The 25,668-nt window shown below is 40.0% G+C and overlaps 1 protein-coding gene across 5 annotated transcripts; it reads left to right on the top strand.

The window, feature by feature from the left end:
* The first annotated feature begins 542 nt into the window (after positions 1-542).
* Positions 543-23,981, top strand: si:ch211-236l14.4 (SITS-binding protein). 5 transcript variants are annotated; one of them, XM_067500745.1, is made up of 11 exons: positions 543-891; positions 2,563-3,627; positions 4,862-5,033; positions 14,344-14,551; positions 14,759-14,909; positions 18,292-18,489; positions 18,820-19,088; positions 19,215-19,351; positions 19,717-19,838; positions 21,635-21,814; positions 22,058-23,981. In XM_067500745.1, exons 2-11 carry the CDS (start codon positions 3,163-3,165, stop codon positions 22,229-22,231), a joined length of 2,076 nt encoding a protein of 691 aa, XP_067356846.1. In that variant the 5' UTR covers positions 543-891; positions 2,563-3,162; the 3' UTR covers positions 22,232-23,981. The 5 variants fall into 5 exon arrangements, with proteins under 5 accessions (XP_067356846.1, XP_067356848.1, XP_067356849.1 ...); XM_067500746.1 differs by lacking the exon at positions 543-891 and having other exon boundaries at positions 2,193-2,885; positions 2,964-3,627; XM_067500744.1 differs by lacking the exon at positions 543-891 and having other exon boundaries at positions 2,193-3,627.
* Positions 23,982-25,668: the final 1,687 nt, after the last annotated feature.

Genomic DNA, 25,668 nt, shown 5'->3' with positions numbered 1-25,668 from the left:
GTTGCTCAGGTTCTGTACTGTACAACTTTGTGGTATTTGTACTTAAGTATGTCTTTTGCTTCACTACAATTATTTCACAGCTTTAGTTAGATGAAGATTTTCCATAACAAAATCTAATTAACCATTTAATGACGATGTTTTATTATGGATGAACCACCTGTCAATACATGAAGTGGTTAAAATATGCTTGACCATTACATACCATTATTCCACAAAAAGTTGCTAATTTGGCCTGTATTTCTCATTAATTACCATAACTTCTCATTGCCATATTTTCACCTCTGAGAGTTTGATGAATACATATGGGCATAAATTTGACATTTATGTTATCAACAGCAACATATTTAATACTGTTAATAATACATTGTTTTGTTAGTGCAGTAGTTGTTCTTGAACATTAACTTAAGCTTAAAACATTTTAAGCTGTACTTTTACTTGTAGTGGATGTGTGAACTTGAAATTGAGATTCAAACATTAGCCAATGCATACACTTATTCATCTCCACATGTACGCAACTTCCTTTGATGGAGCTGTACAAGCATGTGGCCTGAGATGCAAAACCATTTTTGTGTGCATTCATTCAGTGTGAGAAAAGCTCATCTCAGGATATTGCACTAACTGACCTTTTTGTCACATGTCACATTCAAACTTGCAGGTAGACACATTTTGTTTTTGCAAGAAATAAGAAGAGAAGGGTTAGTGTTTAGTCTCATTCTAACCATAGGTCACATGTAATCTCACACTCATCTCCAGAGTTTTTTAAATCAACTGCATTTGGAGTTCCCACAGGTTCCCACAGCCTTATCCAGTGTCTCTGGCCCTGCCAGAGTTACGTGATGGATCAGGGGGTCTGAAGTGTATAAACAGCGACGGGGGCAACTGATCTTCAAGGTATGTCTGCAGACAGTTTTGAGATATCTGCTGCACAGCACCATGGAAGACCTTATCATAGAAACATAACAATATTGTTGAAGCTATGATTCCTCGTCTTATTTTTGGGTTCAATAATTTTGTTGTTAGATACCAACAGAGGCACAAGCATGTAACAGTAACAACTGTGTTGAACTGTTGTTACTGTGCTGCACTGCATTAAAACGAGTCAACATATTGTACCATATTGTACATAGATTTTATAAAGTTAAACTTCTACGAGAGCTGAACATCAGTTTGTATTGTACAGTGCAACCACAAACATGTACTGTAGGTTGAGTCAGCACACACATAAAACAATATGACTCAAATAGTAGTCTGGTTATACTACTGTTGACACAACTGAAAACACAATGGATGTTGACAGATCAAATGCCAACAAATGCCCCCTTCAACCAACCACACCACCGCCTGCTTCCCTTGAGGCACTCATAAACAACATTGCTGTCCTCAAATGTGTTCTACACACCACGTGGACCACAAAGTACATACACGTCACACAATTGAAAATATGAGATATCACAACACACCCTGAATTTGCTGCAGAGTTTCGTCCTTCACACTTAGTTTTTCAATGAACTTATAGTATTTCTCGTAGCAAAACTAACAACAAACTCATCAAGCATCATACAGGTAAAAATAAATCTGTGTTGATCATTAGGTCTTGGAAAGTTTATTTAGGTTAACCCTCTTAATGAACTAGTCCTGCATAATAGGGATAATCTACATCATCATTTTAAGAGTATACATTTTTCGTTAAAAAGCAACATCTTCGGTCTTACATTTCATGTAGCTCCTAAAATTGTGCTTACGATGCAATACATATAAATACTTATCTTGACAACACCGAGAGAGCTTCAATCGCTATATTGGTAAAAGCAAATCTTATTGCAAAATAATAGGCTGCTTTAAAAGAGAATAATTTATCTAATCTGTAGTTAATAGCGTTTTAGTTGTTTTATAAAAACAGGATCAAACTTGAAAGTGTCCCTTCTGCCCAGTTTTGTGTCACTTACTCGATTCATTGGTCTTTTCGTGTCCAGTCCCTTAAAATCTCACTATTGAATTATAGCTTGGTGTAATAGCTGGCATTTGGGTTACTACATTTATTTACACACGTGTATGTTTTAGATTCTTATCGGATTGTGAAATAACATGGCATGTAATATGAATTGTAAAACTTAAGGTTTAATCGTTTAAAAACAATGTTTTTAGACATTATTACAATTTTTAGTACATTTTTTTAATATATTCTTTTAGTATATTTCCTGGCCATGGTTAGCTATGAAGCCCTTGCTTCTGGTGCTTCAACAGGGATGTTTTGTGGATGGCAGGTTCTTCTGGATTTGTAAATTAAACAAAACTTTCAAAGCCTCTGAGGTCATTTGACCACTACATGCAACAAAATTCCTGGGTCCCGTGCAAATTTTCAAAAACAACTTATTTTATCTGCTTTCTGGAAATCCAGGAAATCTTCAGTTGGTTCTTGGAGCCTGGAGCACTGGGAGCACTAGTATTAAATATTCCATTGCTGTACTTGTGGTTTTGAAATCAGTAACAGGCATCACTCTTTGCTCTCTATTAAAATGTTAAACACCAACTGACGCCCCTGTGTTTCTACCAAACCACCAGATGACATGTCCCCACAGTCTTTACGCACGGACAGATGCGAGCACGCATGGGGGTCCCTCCCTTTGCAGCCTGCCTGTGGCCTCCTCGCCCGGCGGGCAGCTCCAACACTCTGCCAAACCCTCCTGATCCCCCATTTCCCTCTCTCTACCTTTCCGCTGAAGAAATAAACCCGGCATTACGTCAGAAAGTGCAGGGCAAGCAAGACAGCGTCTTAGGAGCTATTCGTAGGCATTGCTGCCAAACCCGGCTTGGGGCTGCTCACGGGCTCACTGCAGCCAATGCAATTTACAAATCCAACTCTTTATAATCAGCAGCAGTGTGTGGTAAGTCAATTATTCATTCATACTCTTTTATTTTCCCGCTGGGATTTTTTTTTCCTCACAACTTTCTTCACATGACAGGTCACTGTTGCTGGCACAATTGCGCAAAAAAAAAAAAAAACCCCAACAGTGCAAACGCTGTAAAGATAAAGAGTAGGCTGATTTACTCCGTAGCCGCACTGCAAACACCATGACATGATGAACCAACAGAGGTTTTTGACGCACAGAGATTTCTGCAGCGTTTTTTGTGTTTGATTCTTTGCTGGGCTCAAAAAACAACATGCCCCACGCTCGAAATAGGAACCCTAGCCCCATCCCGGAGGTAACATGGGACACGGGATTGAAGGAGATGAACGAGACCTGGAAAGGAGCTATAGCTTGTCTCGGAGTGGCCGTCTTCTTTGTAATGACCATCGGGATCATATACTGGCAAGTGGTGGACCAGCCTAACAAGAACTGGATCCTCAGGGGGACTTTTAGTGGACTGATCTGGGAGAGAAGAACCCAATCGCTGGTCATACAGACCCTGACGGAGGACAAGACTTACGTGGAGATAGACGTCGGGAACGTGGGGAACCCCGACATCGAGGTTCCCTTCGTGAGGAACCTGTGCTGGCTGAATAAAACGGAGTTCTGCTATACGTGGGACTCGGTGGCGGAGGTGAAGATCTCGCTGGAGGTGAATGAGAAGACGGAGTGCTACAGTATGACTTGGGTGCCGGTGCACTGTCATGTGGAGCTGAAGGTAAGGGTCCCTGACTCAGTGTGCGCACACAGTGTTGAGAAGATGACATTTTTACGCAGAGTAACAGCAGAATTGCGCGCATGCTTCGTGTGATATTGTTGTATATTAAACATTGATAAAATGTTGCACACACAAATTGGTGAATGCAAGTCACAAGTCACTTACTTGATGGCTTCTTAATAAAGTGTTTAATTTGTGCTTTTATTAAATCCACTTGATTTCCCCTGCCACCTATTTAATAGTCTTATACAATAATAATTCAGAGACGAAAAACATTGACGTATACTCTGAATTTTACAAATGCTGAAATGTTTATTTATTATTCACGATTTTATTTATTTTTTGTTGAACTGGATGTTACAGTTAAAAAGCTTTGCGTGATTCCCAAATCCCATTCCCCTTTTACAATCCTTGATTTAAATCTGCTTCGTCACAGTTGTACTGCAGTTTACCAAGCCAAGTACTTATTGTACTTCCCTCCCTTGATTATCAAAGGCTTTTTGCCACCGAGACGTTAATCTTTTCCCACCGGAACATTCCTCGCTATGTGGCGCGACCGCTCGCAGAAAAGTCGCTTTTATTTTTCTAATTTCTAAAGTCCTCTCAGCTGACCATTTGGCACCTGCTTCAAAACTCCATGACAGAGATTTGTTGGCATAGAATCTAAATGAGGGTTTGCAAGTCTGCGCATCTCCCACGCGTAAAGACGCTTTGACGAAGGAAAAAGTTTCTCTTAGAAAGCTCTAAAACCTGCATCCCTCCCAAGTGTCAGGTACCGGCCATCACACACCGCCCTGCACTTCTGCATTAAGGTAAAGAAAACATACTTTCAATGTCAAGGATGAGATTATCCAAATTCTAACATAACTACGCGTGACAGCACTGGAAACATTTAAATTAAAATCAAATTTTAGTTATGTACACCCACAAATACATGAATATATAATTTTTATTTTTCAAATATTCACTCTTAAAAACAATGTTGTTGTAGTGGTGAAAGAAATATCTTCTAACTTGGTCATATAGTGTGACTCTTTTATTTACTTTAATTCTCAACTCTTTCACTCTCTTAATAGATTTTTTTGGGTATATTTTCTTTCTCAAATGAAGTGTCACCATCAATATGTTTAGCTACTGTGTAAGTCTTCACATTGGCTTCATGAATTGAAACCAACCTCCGCCTCATTATTTTGTGTTTAGTGTGTCTGTGTGATTCCATATGTTTATCTTACAGGACTGCTTCTCCATGGCCAACGTGTCCTGGTATGGCGGTGCCAGTGTCCGGGGTCAGACCTGGCCAATCAACGATCAAAATGCCACCATGCAGCCCTTCATTGTCAGTAATCTGAAAGACAATCCCACTGGCTTCGGATCTGTCCTGGAACGCTATTTCCTGGGCTCCTCAGGTAGGACGTCATTGCTTTGAATAACAATTTTTGTCCATTTAAATCACGGCTAATAGAGACTGCGTCATTAGCAAAAGTTGAGTCATTTTTCTGTTACAACAAGGAAGGCCTTCAAATGTTTGTAAAAAAAGACATGGGGTCATCTGCTTTGCCACACTTGTTATTAGTGCCGTCTTAGCACAAGGCCTCAGGAAATCTGAGCCTGCATCATGATGTGTGGCGTGGATCCCAGGGCTCGAGGGAAGCCCTGTGGATGTTGTTGTGTTTCATCCCCCCCCCCTCATGCACATGTTTGTCTGTGTTTGAGCTAAGAAAAATGGCCCAACCACCTCCAATACTGGCATCTCCGAAGCAGACACCGTTCACTGGATGGGACAGCTGGCCCACAAATAGAGTGTAACCCAACACTGTCTGTGGCATCTCAGTTTATTAATTTAGAGATCAGACTACAATAGGAAGCAAACCACCTTTAGCATCTTAAATTAACTCTTAGGGATACTGGGGTAATTGCCTTTTGTTTCTATTAAAAGGGCACATTGGATGAGGGCCCTGCTGACTGTTATAACTCACCAGGTTATTTTAAGGGTGTTAGATTTTATCCTGGGGGCAATAAGGGGAGGTAGGGGCCACTGGCGGATGTGAATGGTTAATGTGACTGATGAGGAACGTTTGTGGTGTGGTAGCAGGTATAGTATTAATATTAACCTCAGGGATTCGCTGTCAAGTTGTCTTTGTATGGAGTTTCCTCACTGCTTAAACTAACCAGTCTTTATTCTTGAAAGATATATTATACTATACTATATTATTAATATATTATTTCACATGCGAGGACGCAAAGACTTACAAAATCACGTTCTATATATAAGTGCCCATACAACTGGTTCTTTTTTTAGGAATTAGCTCTAAGCTATTGTGTGTCAGCATGTATCTGTTAATGTCCTGAGTAGCTACACACATTTAAAGTGCTAACCAGCATCTACATGATACAAGCATTCACCTATTATGACTTCATTGATTGTTAACAAGGGCCCCGCACACGTTCCTTTACATACTGAGAGAAACGCATGCACACATATAGAGATACACATTTTGGGATGTTGTGTAACACGGTTGCAGGCTTAACAAAAGACTCACATGATTGAAATCTCTTTTCCACCTTATGAGAGGACAGCAGTAATCATCAGTTCCCTCCAACCGCTTTCTGTTTAGTTTGTTACAGAGGAACACACACACACACACACACAGATGAGATATGCATAAGAACAACAGTTTGAACGTTGCCAAGTAACCACAGACACACACACGAACACACGCATGCATGCACGCACGCACACACACACACACACAAACACACACACACAGTACCTAGCCCCAAACATAGCAAACTGATGCTCGGCAAAGACAGCAATGTCTATTGGAGCATTAAAGATACATTTATATGATACTTGTTTACGGATCTGTTTAGCTATTAAATGTTCACATATGAGCTGAAAAAAACAATTATATTTTAAAAGTTAATAGAAAGTCACAAATTGTGTTGAAACAATTTTCCTGTGTAGTTTTCCTGTTTCCTGTTAATTTTAGATATATAGTTTAGAAAGCATTGATTAAGTTAGTGCTTTGATGGGAGAAAACACCAAGTTGGCAGAATCACTCCAATGGTGCAGTGCTGTTTTAGTGTCAAGCTAGTCTCTAACATTCACTTTCTTCAAGCAGTAAACATGTGAATGTAGAACAAGAATACAGTTTAAATCAAGTTATAGTAGTTATGTGAGTATGGCAGAGTTATGACTTGTCTTTGATTCCTACAGGCATTCACAACCATTTGCTTGGTATACCAAGACCTTTTAGTGGTAGAAAGATTCTTCATTGGCAGTTTGTCTTTGCGTAATTTATGTTGTAACTATTTACATTGGAACTACTGATTACCTTAAAAGATGACATCCTATACAAGCATCACAATCTCGCTGTAAAATACTCACCCAAGAACCTTATGTGCAGACATCAGGCTGGTCTGTTATTGTTTGTTATTATGCAAAGGCATTTGCTTTGGACGTCTTTACACAAGCTTTGGCAAAAATGATAGCTAAAATATAACATTTAAAAAACAATATGACTTCTGCTGAAACAAACAGCATGACATGGTAGAATGGTAGTCATAGTTCTGTTATTGTTGTACTTGAACAGAAAAAAAAACATCCAGTTATGTGTAGATAGTAAACAAGATCATTATGGGAAATAGTGAGTTTATGCAACTGGGTGCAACCATGTAAAGGTTTTTTAACTGACCAAATCTAAATGAATGCAGCACCTAAAACCACTTACGGAAGCTTAAAAAAGCCAAAATACAGACTTATGTTTTATTTCCTGGTAAAGTTGTGGTGAAAAAAAAACTGCAATATTGAAATAAACTGAAAATAGTATGTGCATACAAATCTTTACATTCCGTTCCATACTATGAGTTTCCTTGGAGGAAAAACTGCTTTGAACTCCAGCTGTTCACACCAACTCTCAGCACACCATAGCTGGAGCACAACTGTTTAACTGCATGAGAGGAGCTGTAGTGATTGACAATGCTTGACACTGATACCCAGGGAAAAAAAAATGTACGCATAATTTTTAAGTTATCTGCCAGTGCATCACATGACTGCAGTCTCTATTACAGTTCACTTTTCAGTGACAGTGTTTTGTACTATCACTGCTCCTACTAATATCACAGATTTATTCTGTTAGTATTTTGAGTTTGTAAGAGAAAACACATTTGGTAATACAAAAGTCAGTCACCACATGTCTTGATCATGTCTGGTGAACGTTAATTAATAAACTGACAAATCTGCATTTCAGTATAAACTCTTCATTAGAGCACTTATACTAAACCTTTTTGAGTTGGGAGGAGACAAATAGTTTAAATGTAATATTAGGCTTCACAGCTGTGTGAACTCACTGACTGTTAGCAATATATCTGTTGTACATTTGAGGCGTGGGCTCGGGACCTGTCTTCACTGAGCCTAGTTAGTCCAAGGAGCACATTATCCAGTGGGAATATGGAGCCGTGACTGATGTTACTAACCTAAGAGCTCTCTTGGGAACAGTTAAAGAACAAGTCAGACCGACCGAAACACAGTGCAACAGAGGAAATTAAAGATTTCATACATGTACAATAGAAGGTGACATTAAAGAATTTTTAAAAAAGAAAAGAAAAAGGAGCAAAGCAAAGAAGTTGTAGAAAGGTGAAGCATAGTGAGGGGAGAAAAGATACAGTATATGTAACCATGCAATAGAGTGACATTTGAGAGCATTGCCAACTGGAGGACCTTGTCATAGCCCCACCTGTCTTTATCCATACAAAAACAACTGGGCTTCTAAGGACGGATTAGATATCACTGAGGCTATATCTTGCGTTAAAACCATAAGAAAGGACTTAACCCCTGACACATTTACTCAACCTGAGATCCCAAGGAAACAATTTACATGTGGTTTTAGAAAGCAGAAATAATGTTGAATAAACATGCATTTTTCTAAAAGTTACATGTTAGTAATCTGCTGGTTTGTTACAATATTTGAGGAATACAGAAACAGGACTAGTCTTTCCTAAAACAAAACATGAATTGAAATAAAACATTTCAGCAACATTTCAGTTTGTGTAGATGCTATGTTTCTTGCTCTACAGTGTCCATTAAGGGTCATTAATTGAAAGCTTTCCTGTGTAATATTGGAATAAAAATGTTTTCTTTATACAGATATTTAATATAAATTATGTGGGTATAGTTGTTTCCATGCAGAATATTCTTTCACAGCTGTCAGTTAGTAAAGCAGGAACTTATTTGTTTAGTTTTAAACTTCCAGCTAATTGATAGTTAACTAAATGTGGGAGCCTAATGTTTTGTAGTAGATTTTTTAAACTACATGAAAACATAATGACAACAAATGGTCCATAGGGAATAATAAAAAAAAAACCACACAAGAAAAGGGTAAAACAACTAAACCATTAAAATGGTTAAAGTTAACACGGCCTAAGTACACAAAAAAAAAATAGAGTTTGTTTGTACCAGATTTTTCTGACCTCTGATCCAGAATCGTGGTATGGTTGCAGCATTTCTTTCTCCCCAGCCTTAATTTCCAGCTCCTGGCCGGGATGAAATATATTATCTCTCTTCTATGTCAACTGCCCTTGCTTGTCTACAGTTCTAACCCTATGCCAGACACACTGCGTAGGAACTTATTTTGGCTGCATGTAATTGTGAGCACATTCTTTCAGGTACAGTACAACCCAAAGCTAATGACCGTAGGCTCAAATCCCTCTTTACCATAATGTTTCTTCACCAATCTACCTGTCATTCTCAAAAAACATTTTACTCTTACTGACGAACAACACCCAGAGATACTTAAACTGTTTGACTTGGTCTAGAACATTGTTCCCAACCCTTAAAGGAGCAGCACCGTTTTCCAGCAGAGAAGAACTGGAGATGTTAACACTCGATTGCATGCCAGAGGTCACAGTTTGATGATCTGCAAAAAGAAGAGTGTTGTAGAAATGAAATTTTCAAAACTGTCCAATTTTTATTAATTGATATCTCGGGAACAGCAAAGCCTATATAATTCAAACACCTTGATGAGACTGCTGACCACCAACATATGATGTCACCACCACAGCGCACCATTGCAAGAGAACACAGCCACTACAGACTGATTGAAAATCTGCAGGAGCCTGTTGCACACACAGAAAGATCAGAGTCTACTTAGACAAAAACAGTCCACTCTGCCTCTTCCTGGAAAGGGCTTCAGCATTAGGAGTCTTGCCCATCTCTACAGATTATTGACTTGGACCCCAAGGAATCTGTAGGAGTCCACCCTCTTCACTTATTTTCTCTGAATTACAGCCAAGACAGAGGGCCTACTGTTCCTCTGGTAGTCCACCACACTGTCATTGTTTTTGCTGATACTGAGCGCCAGGTGATTATCAGTTCACAATCTGATGAAGCGCTTTATCAGTCCTATGTGACAACTTCCTGTTTTTTCCTGAAATGTAATCACTACAATCATATATATAGTATAACAGACCAATAACCAAATTTGCTACATAAATGCACTAAATTTATTTAACTAATTTTTCTCTAAAGTCAACAGTCTGAAAAACATGCATGTAAACTGCTACTTGACAACTGCAAGGCAGTAGTTCTAGTTTTGGGTTGGTATGTGATTTGTTTTCATTTTGATGCTTGTATTATCATCCTATTTTGGATGTTGACCTTAGCAACGTTTCCTCAACTCATCAACACAAATAAGGGCTTGGGGAGATCTTATTTGGTTTCACAGCAGGCAGTTGTGACAAATGAGAGTGTAATCGCTGTAACATTCCCATAATCTCCCTCGCCTACACTCAGTCTGGAGCCAATAAAAGTAAATTATCTAGTGTATGTTCATATCTGTTTTTTTCCATGCTTTATGAAATGAGTATCAGAGATCAAAGTCAGATACAATGTCTGCAATAGTCATACAGTGGGACTTGACAGTACCTTGGTAACACACCAAACCACCTTCTGCACACATATGTTCAGCTATTCTATGAGGTCTCACCAACTTTTTATTTGGTTTTTATCCCCCTTTGCCTTACTACCTCTCACTCATTATTTGTATCTCTGACTCAGTTTTTCCATGTGGGATCCAAAGAATTGATACTTCACTGCTCCTGCTCGCTTGTTTTTAGGATTCTTAGAGGGAACCAGCCAAGCACAACACGCAGATAGGCGTAAAAATTATTTAGGTGTCATGATTTACTTGTTTTTTGCCTTTCAGATGATACAGTGCCTACATAAGATTGTTTTGATACAGGAAAGCTTTATAATGAGCCAGAAGATAATAAACTATATTGTGAGCAGCAGCACAAGAATGAAATGGTAAACTGTCTGAACATACAAAGCACTTTTCTACCATATCAGCTCCTAAAGCATTTTGCAATGTTGCCCGCCATTCACCCAGTTACAAACACACTCACACAATGCTGACAGCGGCTGCCATGTGAGGTGCCAGCCTGACCCACCAGGAGAAACATGGGGTTTAAGTCGTTACACAAAGACACTTTGATATATAAGAGGAGGAGGTGGGGATTGAACTACAGAACCCCCAATTGATGAATCCGCAAAATAACCAGAAATGAAAAAAACATGCACAGTAAATGAGTTTTTTTTTTTTTAAGTGCATCAATAATTAGCTGTGTCTGGTCATAAATGACCACCTGGTGCTCAAACTGAAGGTATGTGTTGATGACTTATTTAATACAGACAACCTAAGTGAAATTATTGCAGCTTTTTGTGTCCTTGCTTGAAACAGCATTCAGTTTGTTTGTTTTTAGCCACCCCTGAATCAATGACTCATATCCATAAAGAAAGAAAAAAATATGCAGCTTGCACATACTGTACAGTAGAAGAAAAACAAGATGCCCCAAAACCTCCCTGTGTTCCTCAATAGGTCACTAAGAGGTGTCTGGGCAGCTGCCCCAAAACCTTGACTCTCCTAGACAAGTAAGAGATGGAACACTTGAAGAATGAATCACCTAGCCAACAGAAGCTTTGTTAGGCTGTCATCTCTTGCATAAGTTGGCTACTGTATGACATCCCACTAGATTTTCCACAGCCAATCTCCTACCTTATACCTTCTATAAAGAACAACAAGCAAGACACACACACAGTGGAATACCTTTGTGGGTTTAACTAAAAGTACTTTAAGAGAATACTAGCTGAGACTACATGGAAAGAAAAGGGTTACAGAAAAGAAAAGAATTTTATATTTTTTCAAAGTCTTTCAATCAGAAATTCTCATCTGATGTACTGGTAGTCATGAGGAGTACTAACATTTTTACTTTGTACAGAACACAGTGTCTCACACTTGAACCTAATAAAGCTGATTGATGAGAGGAATAGAGCAGAAAAAGTCTCTTTATTGTGTCATTATTTTTTTCAATAAGTGGGTTTGGAAATTTACTACCATGGCAGGATCCCAGTATTGTGACCATCAATTTCTTGAGGTTGGGCACAGAAACTAAGTTTCCATTGTTAAGGAAATACATGCCTGAAAACACTCACACACGTACACACAGACACGCACACACTGTTAGCGTTCGAATGCATGTTTTTATAACTCTAGTCAGGTCTGTAAGCGTGCCCAGGTGTCGTAAATAAAAGTGCAAATTTGACAGGTAAAAGAGTGCAGCCCATCTGGTCTACAGCAGTAGGGAGTCAGACAGCAGTGTTTCCCCCCCCCCACCAGCCCCTAAGGGCCTAGACGCCACACTAAAACCTTTCTGACCCCTCCGAAGGGGCATAGGGCCACCTCTGCTACCACCGCCAAACACTCAGGCTGAGGCTGAGCAACAGGAGGTGAAGGATCTTTATGATCCTGTAAGTCCTGCTTTGTTTTTGTGTTTGTTTTTTTCTGCTGAGGTGAGCCGAGGCGGCCTGAGTTTGCCTGATGCGTGTGTAAAATGAAGGCGTGTGAGGTCGTCAAATCATTCAAACCTCCATAATAAGCATCATTCACTTTAACATTTGCCTATCTGCTGCTTTGAAGGTGAGTGGATACGGTATGTCAGGCGTATAATTTCACTTTTGAAAGCTAGTGGAAAATATTTCCGGTGAAGCTTGGTGTGTTTAAGGAATTGTTCTAAAAATAGGGTCCACCCTCACTTCCCCTTTAACTCCTGGGCAACCCACCTTGGCTCAGTCTGCAGTGTCAGTTCTTATAAAAATTAAATATGAGTCAAGACATTGTGCTTGCAAACGTAAAGTCCACTTTCCATCCTGTGTGCACTTTGGTGAAACACAGTGATTTGGGCTTGACTTATCTGCACATCATTCTACAGAGCTGCCTGGTGTCTGGTATTTTCTCCCCCTGCCCCATTTTCAACTTCACTCTTTGTGCTTTTGCTTTACCACACATTTATTTCAGCGATTGCATGCCTTCTGGCTAAATGGTATCATGGTGTTTTCTAGCATTTCTCTAGCATTTTATGAATCTGTAACAAGCAGCTGGGTGGTGACACAATACCCCACGAGAGGCAGCTGAGGAGTTACCAGTATCTCTTTGACATTAGCCGTTGCGAACACGTGAACGTTACCTTGAGGTTGAAGGCTCTTCACTAGGCTTATGCAGTACTTGAACACTGATCTCTGAAACTATTAATCAGATTATGAACTGGTACATGAGTGTCCTGCCTGCTCCTGGTCCTTTCCTTCATGAGAACAGTGAGCCCATTGAAATTAGAGAGGGTCACTGAAGTGAGCCAAGCTCTCAGCCCAGGTTCTTAGGCTGTCTGCCAGCTTTAGAAACAGGTCTTTCACTCTAATCTGTTCATTGATTAGCTCCAAATCCTAGTTTGGCTGCTTTGAGCTGATTCTTGCAAATTCTTGTAGAAATGCAAGAAAGGAACCATGTTCAGAGTTGGAGTTGAAGGTTCAGATCAGCAGTGTCTGGGTGCTCTTGACCGGATAGACAGATAGACAGATCCACAGCAGAGCAGAGAGGAGAGGAAGGTAGTTAAAGTTCGATGTGAGGTGAGTCAGGACGGGTTGAGAAGTGATGTGGGTAGGGGGTGGGGGTAACCTGAGAGGGAGGAGGCATTCCTTGCAGGGCAGCTACATCTGCGGACCCAATTATCTGCTTCACATAATCGTATCTGTTTGCATGGCTTCTGAAAAGCCATATAGGCATACAGTAGGAGAGAAAAAAAGGAAGTCTTTTTCCTGAAGTCTTTAATTTTTTTATTGTTTAATTACACTCATTTGTTTGGCTTTCTTGCTTGTCACCAGTAGAGAGTGAGAGGGAATAAACCACATACAGTGTTTTATTTTCTGGAGAAGGAAAAAAAATGAATACATTGGAATTTTTTGTCTTTAATACCAAAGTTCCTTTCATTATGCTTCGCTCCTTGGCGCTTGGTGTGGCCTATAGCTACGTGAAAGATGCCAGCAGTCACAGGGTAAACTCATCCAGCCGCATACTGTTATATCTAACTGTAAGGAGTGTTTTTCTCACATCGAAGTGGAGCAATATCAGCTGACACAGCCTACTCTCTGCCTCCCACAACACTCCCCCCATCGCATTCATGCCGTTCTCAGTAACACTCACGCGCTATGTCATATAAGAGGAATCTGCAATGGACTGTCTCATACTCAACACTGATTTCTACTGCTTTATGTCAAGGCCTGTTTGAAGTCAAACACTATATTTTAGTTTTCCTGATTTTTTGAAGCAACACCTATGCAACCATGAATTTATCTCCCGTGCCATTTCCTGTCTGTTTCCTACCATGCAGGCGTTGCAGTTCTTGTAGCTCCTGATATTCCCCTGCAGCTGGGGCTGGACAGCAGACAGCAGTTCTGCCTGCAGTCACTGCCCAGTATGGAGCGTCTCCCTCTACAGTACACTGTGTGTGTGGCCTACAACGTGAAAGCTGCTCACCAGGAAGCAATGCAACAACTCTCCCTTCACAGCAGGGAGCTGCCCAACATGAGAGCACTGTGGTTAGTCAAATTGAGATTTAGGTTATAGATTTGAATTTCTCTGCCAGAAGGGGAGTTCTTGGATTGTTATAATTCTGAATTTTCACGCAGCTATGTACGTGTGAGCACTGGCTGAGACCTTTTGTCAGTTTAAGGAGTCATAAAGTGAAATTCATGCAGGTTCCTCAGAGTAGCAGGTCCTGCATGATCCCTCTGTGTGTCCTACAGGCTGCCATTCTGGAAGCTGCTCACGAATGTGGATTCAGGGCCGAAGGCAGAGAGGGAGCTGAGGATCTTCTCTAATCGTCTAAGGAGACACCAGCTAGGGGAGGGAGTCATCAGCCTTAATGAACATTCCACCACTCTCCTCTCTGATATGGTAATTATGATACTATGTTTGGGCATTCAATTTTTAGTTATGCTCATATTTTTATGAGCATATATATATACACACATATATGTATATATATATATATATATATATATATGTATATATATATATATATACATATATACGTATATATATATATACGTATATATATACATATATATATATATATATATATATATATATATATATATATATACATATATACATATATACGTATATATATATATATATACGTATATATGTATATATATATATATACATATATATATATGTATATATATATATATATATATATATATATATATATATATATATATATATATATATATTTATATATGTTGAGCCTTAGAGATGACAAAGTTTGTAATTGTTTTCAGCCATACCAGAGGTTTGAGATGAAAAGTTCACACTAACAGACCTGCAACAATCTGCCTCCTCTCCAACACAGTTGAATTTCCCATTCATATATTCATATATATGAATTCATATATTTCCCATTCATAGTTGAATATCCCATTCATTTCCACTTTTCAAGTTTCATTCTTTGCATTATTCCAACTCTAGGGACCATGATGTTAAATCCCTTGTAAACTTTATTTCAAATGTCAGGTTTTTTTGGTTTTCAATATTAATGAAAATAAGAAAATAATAATAATAATTATTATTATTATTTTGTGATTTGATCTTCACCAAGGTCACAAATACCAACAAACACAATATTTCCAAGTTGATAAAACACAAAAACACAGTCATGATATTTCCTGCCTTTATTAAAAAAAACCATTGAGCAGTGTCTCACAAAAATGAGATGTTAAGGCCCAGGATTACGGTTGTTAATTTGCATGTAGCTGGACAGAGGAAACAAAGGTAAAATTGTTTGGGAAGAACACACAGCACCACTACTACTGTACGTATGGTGTAAAAAACAAAAAATCCGCATCCCAAAAGTAAAGTAAAGTAGAGGGAGCCTCATAATTTAGGGCTGATTTGCTACCTCTGGACCTGGACCCCCTGCCACTGTGGGAGTGTATGAATTCCCAGGCTTATCAGCGTATCCTACAAGATAATGTCAGGCTGAAGCTCAGACTGCAGTAGGTAATGTAGCAGGACAATGGCCCTTAACACTGAAGTTAATCTACTACAGAATGGCTTCAGAGACACAAAGACACCTTTCTAAATGGACCAGGCAGAGCCCAGAACCTAAGCCATCAGAGATGCCGTGGAATGACCTCTGGATAACTGTTTATGCCAGATGTCCTAACAATATGGCTGAGCTGAACCAGTTCTGTGAGAAAACGTGGTCCAAAATTCCTCCCGTACATTGTGCAGGTCTGATCAACAGCTACAGGAAGTGCTTGTTTTAGATTTTTGCTGCCGAACGTTGTTCAACTAGTTATTAAAACATTTTTGCCATTACTTATTCCACCATCACTTTGTAGGTTTGACGGGTGTGTTCAATAAAGTCTTATCAGCTTAGTAATATTGTGTTTGTTGATATTTGTGAATCAGATCACATTTTATGATTAATTTTTGCAGAATATCAGGGAAATTGCAAACAGTGGCATTAAAAAAATATGCAATCTTATATCACTTATACTATATTATCTTATATCGGTAAACTATCTTGAACAGTAGTTCTCTTCAACGCATATCTGATTTGATAGGGGTTCTTTCAGTCATCCTTTTTTCTGTTGACCAGTCTTTGCACTGTGTAGCTGTAGACTCTAATAATCCTCCTCTTCAACCATCTGTGTTATGAGGCTGGTGAGGGCTAAATGGTCAAAGGTTTAAAACTGGTCAGGGACAGAGATGAAAGACTTTTCTTAAGTGGATCTCCAGAAAGTTGGAGACAGGCAGGGAACAAAGGAGGGAGGACATGTTCACTGATGTCACATGCAAAAAAAAAAAAAAAGGTGGTTCAATGCCTGGTGCCTTCATGTTGAAGAATTTATTTCCCAGACTGCACACTGGCCTACGTGCAGAGCATTGTTTGAATTACAGTGTGTGCAAAATCTAAATGTGGCAAACCTCTTCACCAAATACTGTGTAGGTTAAATCTAACTTTTTTTAGCTATGATTCTGGCTGCTGTGTTTGTCATACAAACTGCCAGTGATATTCTTTATTCTACAACTATATTCTACTCTTTGAAATGCAGACGCTTTCTGTCTCTGTTTCACATTTATTCAGTTAGTCTCCTTGACTGTTGGTGGGAAATGCCATGGAAACAAGACCACCACAGTCAAGTGGATCTTTGTCAATAGCAGGTGATATTCCATTACAAAACAAATATAGCTGAGAGAAGACAAACAGTAAGTCTCTAATACATCTCGGGTTGCTCTGAGTGTGGTATAACTGCTGGATGGCGAAGAATTAAGTGTGTTGAGATTTGGAGGGATGGGAGCCAAGGATAACCCGAGCAGGTGATCCTGACATCAGTTTGATGATCTGACCTTTACCTTATAACTAAAGAGGATGCAAAGGACTTTTACATAATCAGCCCTTTAGGGAGGTCAAGTTTAGCCAACTCATGACATAATGCTAAGAGTATGTTCCTGTTGCCAGGTCAGTAGGTGTGAAGGGACAGATAAAGAAGCAGAAGAATGAGAGTCAAAAAAAAAAGATAAATTTCGTTTTCCTCTTAACGACAACCTCAAAGGTTTTAAACAGCAGTGTTGGTTCCACTACTACTTAATAATTGCCAAAAAGATTCAGCCATGCGTACAGTGCTGCACGGAAACTTGCAGTACTTGAAGTTGTCCAAGTGTAAGGTTCCACAGACGTGTGACTGGCAATAATGACCCTCTGTAAAAACTACACTTCTCATTCACTCCAATTTACAAGTATTCATAAATTTTCATTCGCAGTATGACTGTCCTTTTCCAGATTCGTTTGTTTTGGAATTAATCGCTGGCATTAGAAAATGTAGGTTATTAATATCATTTAATACATGTAGCTCAAAGGTTAAAAAGACCAAAAGCATACACAAAGTTTTGTTTTCTTTGTTTCATTTCATTAAGAAAAAAATGAATCCTATCAAACATTACAAAATTATATAACATGTTAATCTGCCCTCTCTTCCCACCACAGCCTCACCTCTTAGAATCAGTTTTTTTTTTCTTAAGAGGTTTTAAGGCACAGTTACATAATCTGAAATCTCGGTCAGACTTTAACATTGAAATGGTTCCGACAGACTGTCACAGCCAACAAGATTACAGAAGAATGCACATACACAGAGAGATAAATGTGATAAATATAAAACATATAAAAATATCACCATCATGTTGATAAATGTGTGTTGTTTCAATCATGTAGGTGTTGGAATAATTTGACTCAATAGCATGTTAAGCGGTTATCTCTGACTGTGTGCAGGACCACGACTACCTCAACACCAGAAAAAAGGGGATGTCCAAGAGATTGACCGGGGACCTCCCACTTGTCAAGCTTCTAAACATTTCCATCACCCTGTCCCCGTTTGTGGGCGTGGACACAACTCAGTTCCACACCTCCCTCACGGATGGCACCCAGGCTTTCTGGCTCAGTCTTCCCTCAGCCCCTCAGGGGCAGCTGGTGAGAGCTGACGAAGTACTTTCATAATTCTGTAGTACTTGTTTTGATTTTGGTTGCCCTCGTAGTAGAGGGTAACTTCCTGTCTGATGGCACTGGTCCATTGACAGAAAACATATTCCATGTCAAAAGCATTTTCCTCAACTAATGAGTTTACCCAGCTCGGTCGAAAAAGAAACAAGTCATGAAGGTTTTTTTTTAGTGAACACTTTCAATTCAGCTTTTAGTTTGATAAAAGGCAGAGCAGTGTGAGCATGGCTTAATGCAGAAAATCTACCACTGATAAAGGTAAAACTTAATTCGGATTAAAATCTAGGTTCTTCTTTCATTCAGATACCTGTAATGAGTCACTGGCGAGGAAAGTTCTGTGTAAAGCTGAACATCACCAACCCTGGTGCAGTGAGCTGGTTCCTGGACAGAGTGGGGTCCCTTCAGGCCCATTTGGGAATGGAGTACATAGTGCTAGAGGGGGGTGAGGGGAATCTGTTCGAGGAACAGGCCCTGCGGCCGCCACAGGCTCTGGGTGGAGACAAGTACATCAGTTTGTTGGCGGATCTGGCCGCCAGGACAGGAGACTCCACCATCATGTCAGCGGGCACGCGGTCAGGCCTTTATCAACATCCATTTTACCTAAATGCCAACATCTGGCTTTGCATTTGGTCATATTGTAATTGCATCTTAATGTAAATCTCACTGTCCTTTTTAATCAGATTCTTTTTGCATCTCAGGTCGAGCCACAAGCCTTTGTTTGTAAGAATGACCCGCTTGCAGTCTGACTGGAGCTCCATGGGCCTGAAGGGCATCATTCCCTCCCTGCTGCACCACACTCTGTTGGGATACAATTTCCTCATTCCTGACGCAGTAGGTAATAACACATCTCTAATAAATCTGTCTGTAATCCACATGTAATACAATAATCAGTCCACCCAGGATTGTTGCAGCCTAAAATGCCTGATTTGCAGCAGCTTTTCAAAAAGTTGTTTTATGATGATTTAAATTGCAAGGTCACAGAGAATTCACGGTTGCAACGTTGTGAATTTCAGAATATGTTGTATATTTTCAAACAATACAAATAGCCAGAAGTAAAGAAAACTAGTGCCAGAGGTTATTACTTCAAACTTCTCCCAATCCCAAACAAACTGTTCCTACCAGATTGTTTTTACTAGTCATAAGAAGGATCTCACCTTACAGTAACTTCCATTTTCTGCCTCTCTCTCCCTCTCTCTACAGGTGGCTCTCTGTCTGGAGAGCTGGTCACAGATGAGGAGCTGTTCATTCGTTGGTTGGAAATCACTGCTTTTCTCCCAGTTATCAGCTTCCACACGCCACCTTGGGTCTCCGGAGAGGACCGGGTATACAACAACAATCCACAAACACTGTACAAAAGCAGTCAGAGCACGTTTAATAGACACCATCATACACTTTCTTTCTTTCTCTCTAACACACTTTAAACTGCGTGGCTATCACAGGCTGTATCACTGACATTACATGTAAATACAAAAGTGACGATGTTGTGGATTCACATTTTTTTCCTTGATAATAAGATCTTTTGATCTTGATTTGATGATTTGCAGTGGAGGTGCAGTAATGTGTCTGCGCTGCCAATGCGATGTTCTAAAGGGGTGTGGGACTATCTTACTTTTTCACACAGCAGTTAAGATTTGCTGCTAAAGGGTCACTGCCAAGACGTTCCCACAATATCACTGACCCAAACGTGCATGAGGGCTGCTGAGAGCTGCTCTATCAAAACCCGGGCCCTCAGCAGGACAGCGAATGTACCATCCTGTGACGCTCTGCAGGAAATCAGGAATGTATCGTTAGCTGTGCATGGCAGGAAAACAAAGCTCACACACTCGGAGAGTCTGGTGACATACATTGATACTTTTGACATGTGGCACCAGAGCTCAAGTTCCTGCACAGAAAGACATTCAATGATTCTCAAGCCAGTGATGGCTAGTTTCCCACTCCCTTGCCCTTTCCTTCTTCCCTCAATAGGAGCGATTGCTTGGCTCCCTCCCAACATCACCTTTGGTTAAGAGTCCATCTGTTTTGAATTACACTCCCTCCTCTAGATTTATGGCTCACTCTCACTTTCAAGAGCCACTTCTGCAGGAATGATAATGAATTTAAGGACAAGTCTTGGAAAAAGACTTTATTGTTGCAATTAAGATTTCCATGTGTAGCCTAATTGACAAGTGACATGACTGGCATTTTTTTCCACCAAGAGGGGACTGAGGTATCAAAACATATTGCTTGTGACTTGCGTTGCGTGACAAAGATAAAAATAGGCCTTTTGGACAGCTAGGCATTTGACAGCGGCAAAGTTTTCCATTATGATCCCTTACATGGCAATCTGTGTATAAACTCAGATGAAGTGAGACTGAGAAGACATTTTAGAGGCACATAATCCACTGCATTACACATGATAGTCAGTCTGCTTTATTGGCAATTTACTGTATTTTAAATGCGCACACCTTAGTACTTCCAGAATGTGTGAGAGTCCAGTCAGTCATAGACAGCACACAGCAGTCACTGCATTGGAATCGAATAGCAATAAAACCCCAAACCCACACACATGCCTGGCTTCTCAATTAGAGAAATATCCTTTCAAACCCAAGCCTGTGACTTCAAGCTCATTCCTACAAATGTTCTCAATCCAAACTCATAAAAATAAATTTTTTTTAAAAGATGCGGTCAAGTTTTGTTTTTGTCATGGGACACAGAAGAGGATGTGACCCTTTCAGGAATGCTGGAGTAGTTCGGCCAGAGGGAAACAGGAGAAAGACTTGGACAGTGCTAAACCCACTAAATCAACAATGAGCTGCCTTTAAACTCTGTCTGCATGTCTGGGTGCAGAGATGGCACAGATGTCTTTAGCAGATCTAATTGTCAATGTTCTTCTCCTGAAACCCTCAAGAAAGATGATTTAGGTTGGGACATTGTTTTGATTTGTGGGTTTCATTTTCTTAGTTGTTTTGGTTTTCTTGAAAATATATCTTTCTGTGTATTAGTAAAACACATAGTGAGTCTTAGAGAAAATACAACTCTACAAAAAAAAAACGAAAGCTTTCTCATGAGTTAATGTGGAATTATTTTTGTCTGTAATCCTAATTATCTTTATGTTCTTCTTGTTATCGCTGACCCAAAGGTGCTAAACCTAACTAGGACCTACATAGCAAAGCACCAAGGGATTGTGGTGCCGCTGATAGAAAGATATGCAGAAGAGTGGCGGATGACAGGAAACCCTATCTACCGGCCAATGTGGTGGCTCAGTCCCAGTGACCCCATGACCTTCGCCATCGATGACCAGTTCCTCATCGGAGACGAGGTGATTAGATGATGTCCTGATGGGACGGGATTGAGTCCCTTCTGTCAACAGCACCAATATACTTCCAGTAGCATATGAATCAACCCTGGATGTGACCTGATGTCATGCTTAGTGTACAGTCTGCCTGATGGGTGGGTGTGTGTGTGTGTGTGTGTGTGTGTGTGTGTGTGTGTGTGTGTGTGTGTGTGTGTGTGTGTGTGTGTGTGTGTGTGTGTGTGTCTGCGTATGTGTGCGTGTGTCCAGGTCCTGGTGGCGCCAGTGGTGCAGAAAGGGGCCGTGCAGCGGGATATTTATTTGCCTGATGGCGGTTTCCAGTGGCAGGACAGCCAGAATGCTCAGGTGTTCGATGGGGGGACGTTCCTACAGGACTACCCTGTGCCTCTGGAGGAGGTGGCTGTGTTTTTACGAAGAAGCTGAGCTGTATGAGGGATCCAGAGTCACTTGACTTATTGTTACTGTTTTAAATCTAATTCTTTTTTTTTTTGTTTTTTACTTGTGCTGTTTTCAACTTGCACTTTTCCACTAAAGACCATTGACCCTGTCTCAAGTCTTTGTCTTGAGCTGCTGAACAATTTTTTTATACTTGCACTTTACAGTTCATTTTGTTTTTGTTTGTGAAAATTTTTTCTTCCTTTTTAAAAAAAAAAAAAAATGTTAATCAGTTTTACCTCTTGGCCAATTTGTTTCTGGACTTTTTGATCTATTAGGCCTTTTTTTCTATGTGTCTTTGAGGAGAAATCTGTGTGTTTACATACTGCATATCTACGGTCTTTAAATGTTTAGTTGCTGCTGGCTCTGTTGGAACAAAGCAAGTCCTATTTTTGCTTAAAACGAATCAGAATCTCTCAAGAAGACCAAACGAAGATATCGAAGGACAAAAGAAGATGTCTGAAAAGGCTTTTTTGAGGTGTGGGGGGGTGCTTATTGGGAGGATATTAGCTCACAAAAAGCTTTGCACAGAGACAACAAACCATGGTACCATATATCTTGCGCTCTCATTGAAAAGGCTTCTACTTGAACTTATCAGACCGACTGGCTGACATTTTATGAATGTACCTCAAGTTATGGTTTTAATCACACAGACCACCCTATCATCTTTGCTTTTGTTCTTAGAATAGCTTAACAAAAATCAACACATCACTCTGTTGGACACGTCTGAATGTCCTTTAGTACTGTAGGCCGGACACACTTGAGGCCAAGAAACTGTCATTGTACCAGTATTTTGAATTTAGATTAGGTTTTAGCATCTTATTATCATGCTCTAGTAAGGGCTTTAAATGGACTGCTCTTTTTTTAAACTAACTCAGTTCAATGTTGTGTAGATATATTCTTTCACGTGCCACATAATGTGTTAAAGGAACTATTGCTCTAATGGGACAAGAAAAATACACAAATATGATGCTCTCATATCTAAGAAATGTCTATTACAGCCAACTTGCTTCTACCAGAAAGTGTTGATAGTTTAGTGGTGCAGTGGCCACTCGATTTAAACCTTCATGAGTAATTACATTTATTTTGTGACCATTAAATTGGTCCGCAAAGAAATGTAATGACCTTTGCACCATGATCAATTGCTTTTTGTACAGTTCATTAGTTGACACTGCTCTTCTTAATTGATTTGTTCTTCTAGATAATCTTAACCGGCCAACAGTGAAGATACAGACTTTGCAAACGTATCACTTAGGTTTACCAATAAATCGAATGGATAACTTTGATCTAAGTTTACTGTATCGACTTGAACACTCGGGTCTACTGAACCTTATCGAATCACCAAGTCTTAGTACAATGCAGTATGTTGTGAACACGTCAATGTCTTAATCTCTACTCGACCTGAATGTACAATGGACATACTGTGATCTCCCAACCCAAGCCCTTGGTGTGAGGAACTTTTCTAGTTCCCGTTTTAATGGTTTTATGGAATGCTGTGGTCTGTTCACATATACATTTCAGGAAAAGCTTTGATGTGTTTTTCCTTCCCTCTACAGACTGAGCATATTATGTGCCTTAATAGCCGCTCTTAAATCTGGACAACACAAGCGTCTGGATTATTGCAGGATCAGCAATGTACATATTACGATGACTGTGCCATTACAAGTGTTTTTCTCTTCTGTAATTCAGAGAACTTAGAATGACAATTTTGCAATAAAGTTTACATTTTCTTACTTCACTTCCTAGAATCATTTAGTTCATTCTTACTTACTGGCAGCTTTATTTTAAATATCAGCGGTGAACAGAGTGGAGCAGCAGTAGGTGGATAGGTAGACCCCCACCCTTAAGGCGTTCCTATTAAGGATGAAACTGCTCTCTTTTGCTACAGTCTTTGATTTTGCATGTTTTTGTAAAAATAAAATGTTTGTTTAACCATCCATTCAATAGAATGGTGATCTGCCACCATTCAATCTTCTAAAACCCTCTAGAAAGATACAAATGTATCACTCAAATTCATTTTCTTTGTGTCCATGTCAGTGCGTGCACATGAGCATGCCGCACAGTATCATTAGTTCTCCCGCCGCTCGTTTCTCCTCATGTCAGAAAGTGTGTGTCTATATATCATGTGAGCATGCTGACAACTAACATTCCCACTAATTCTACTTAAACCTAATAAAAGTTATTAATAGCTTTAGCACACTAAGGGAGAGGTTCTCAGGGGAATCACTTTCAGCCCAATCTGCGCTGAGCCTCTCCTCCTTACCATCCTGTCCTGCTGCCCCTTGGCCGAGCTCCACCTTGGGGCCCCATGCAGGCCCTGCTCCTTTAGGACAGGTGCAGCTGGATACCAACATGCACAGCCCCTCCACACCAACCACCAAGCTTACCCTCTCCATTTACACCCTTGCCCTAATCATTTTGATTTGTATGGCACTTTTATTTAAAATCTTTCATTAGACATACTGGTGTATCTGCGTGGTTTGTGAGGTGACAGTGTTGTGGATTGCAGACGTTACTGTAAAATCATAGCAGAAATCTTCACCATCCACAAACTAAAATTAAGCAGGAGGACACAGACAGTACATTCATCCCAATTAGTTTAGTTTGGTGCACAACAAAGACTTATGTAAGTTGACCAACAGTGAGGGAAAAACAAATTGTCCTGCCAAAGCCAGAATCAAGAATGGCATAAATGGTCTACATACAGTAGGTGCAACAAGCACAAAGTTATTCTCCACACTTGACAGCTATCAGTGATTATCACCAGACAAAATTAATGGCTTATAAAACAGGATCGGCAACACTGGCTCCCCTCTTTTCTTTCAGGGTGTTGTGGAGCAAGTAGCACATGAATTAAGCTGGTGACAAGGAGAGGCTGCAGATCTTTCCCAGAGTCTACTTTTAGAAAGTGCAAGTCAAGGTTTTAGGTTTCAGTGTCTGCGCTTGAGTGAATGGGTTTTCCAGCTTGCCAATTGGGTGTGCAGTTTAATGGCTTGTTGCTCCCAAGCCAGCTGGTTCAAGTCTTTTGACTATGCTGTATGGAAATGCCATTGTTTGCCTGACTGAGTTTCAAATAGAGCACACACACTGGCATCTTTCTCTGTATACTAATAAGCCTCCATAACGTACAAAGAGACAGTACAGTAAATTATGCTTTTTGCTAAAGACATTAACTGCATGTAAATGCAAAGGATTGGGACTGAAATCAATCCTTTTTCTCGAGTGGCTGAACTGCAGGTTCCCAGAGTGGATGAGTAGTACACTGACCTCAGGAATGCAATGCTGAAATGTTACCCTGCTATCGGAAGCTCAGGGCAGGGTGACATCAGGGTGGGTGAACCATTGTGGAGGTGTGTGTGTGTGTGTCTGAGAGGGAGTTAAAGGCTGAGCACATTTGTTCGACAGGAACTGAAGGGATCTGTCAC

Source organism: Channa argus, chromosome 4, assembly GCF_033026475.1.
Source record: "Channa argus isolate prfri chromosome 4, Channa argus male v1.0, whole genome shotgun sequence".
NCBI classification, from domain to species: Eukaryota; Metazoa; Chordata; class Actinopteri; order Anabantiformes; family Channidae; genus Channa; species Channa argus.
This window is presented reverse-complemented; position numbering and strand designations above follow the sequence as displayed.

Bases quoted from the DNA above. Each gene is read 5' to 3' on its own strand.
- si:ch211-236l14.4 (XM_067500745.1), top strand. From the start codon at position 3,163: ATGCCCCACGCTCGAAATAGGAACCCTAGCCCCATCCCGGAGGTAACA. The intron at 14,552-14,758 runs GTTAGTCAAATT...TGTGTCCTACAG, and splicing joins CCCAACATGAGAGCACTGTG to GCTGCCATTCTGGAAGCTGC. The intron at 19,089-19,214 runs GTCAGGCCTTTA...TTTGCATCTCAG, and splicing joins ATCATGTCAGCGGGCACGCG to GTCGAGCCACAAGCCTTTGT.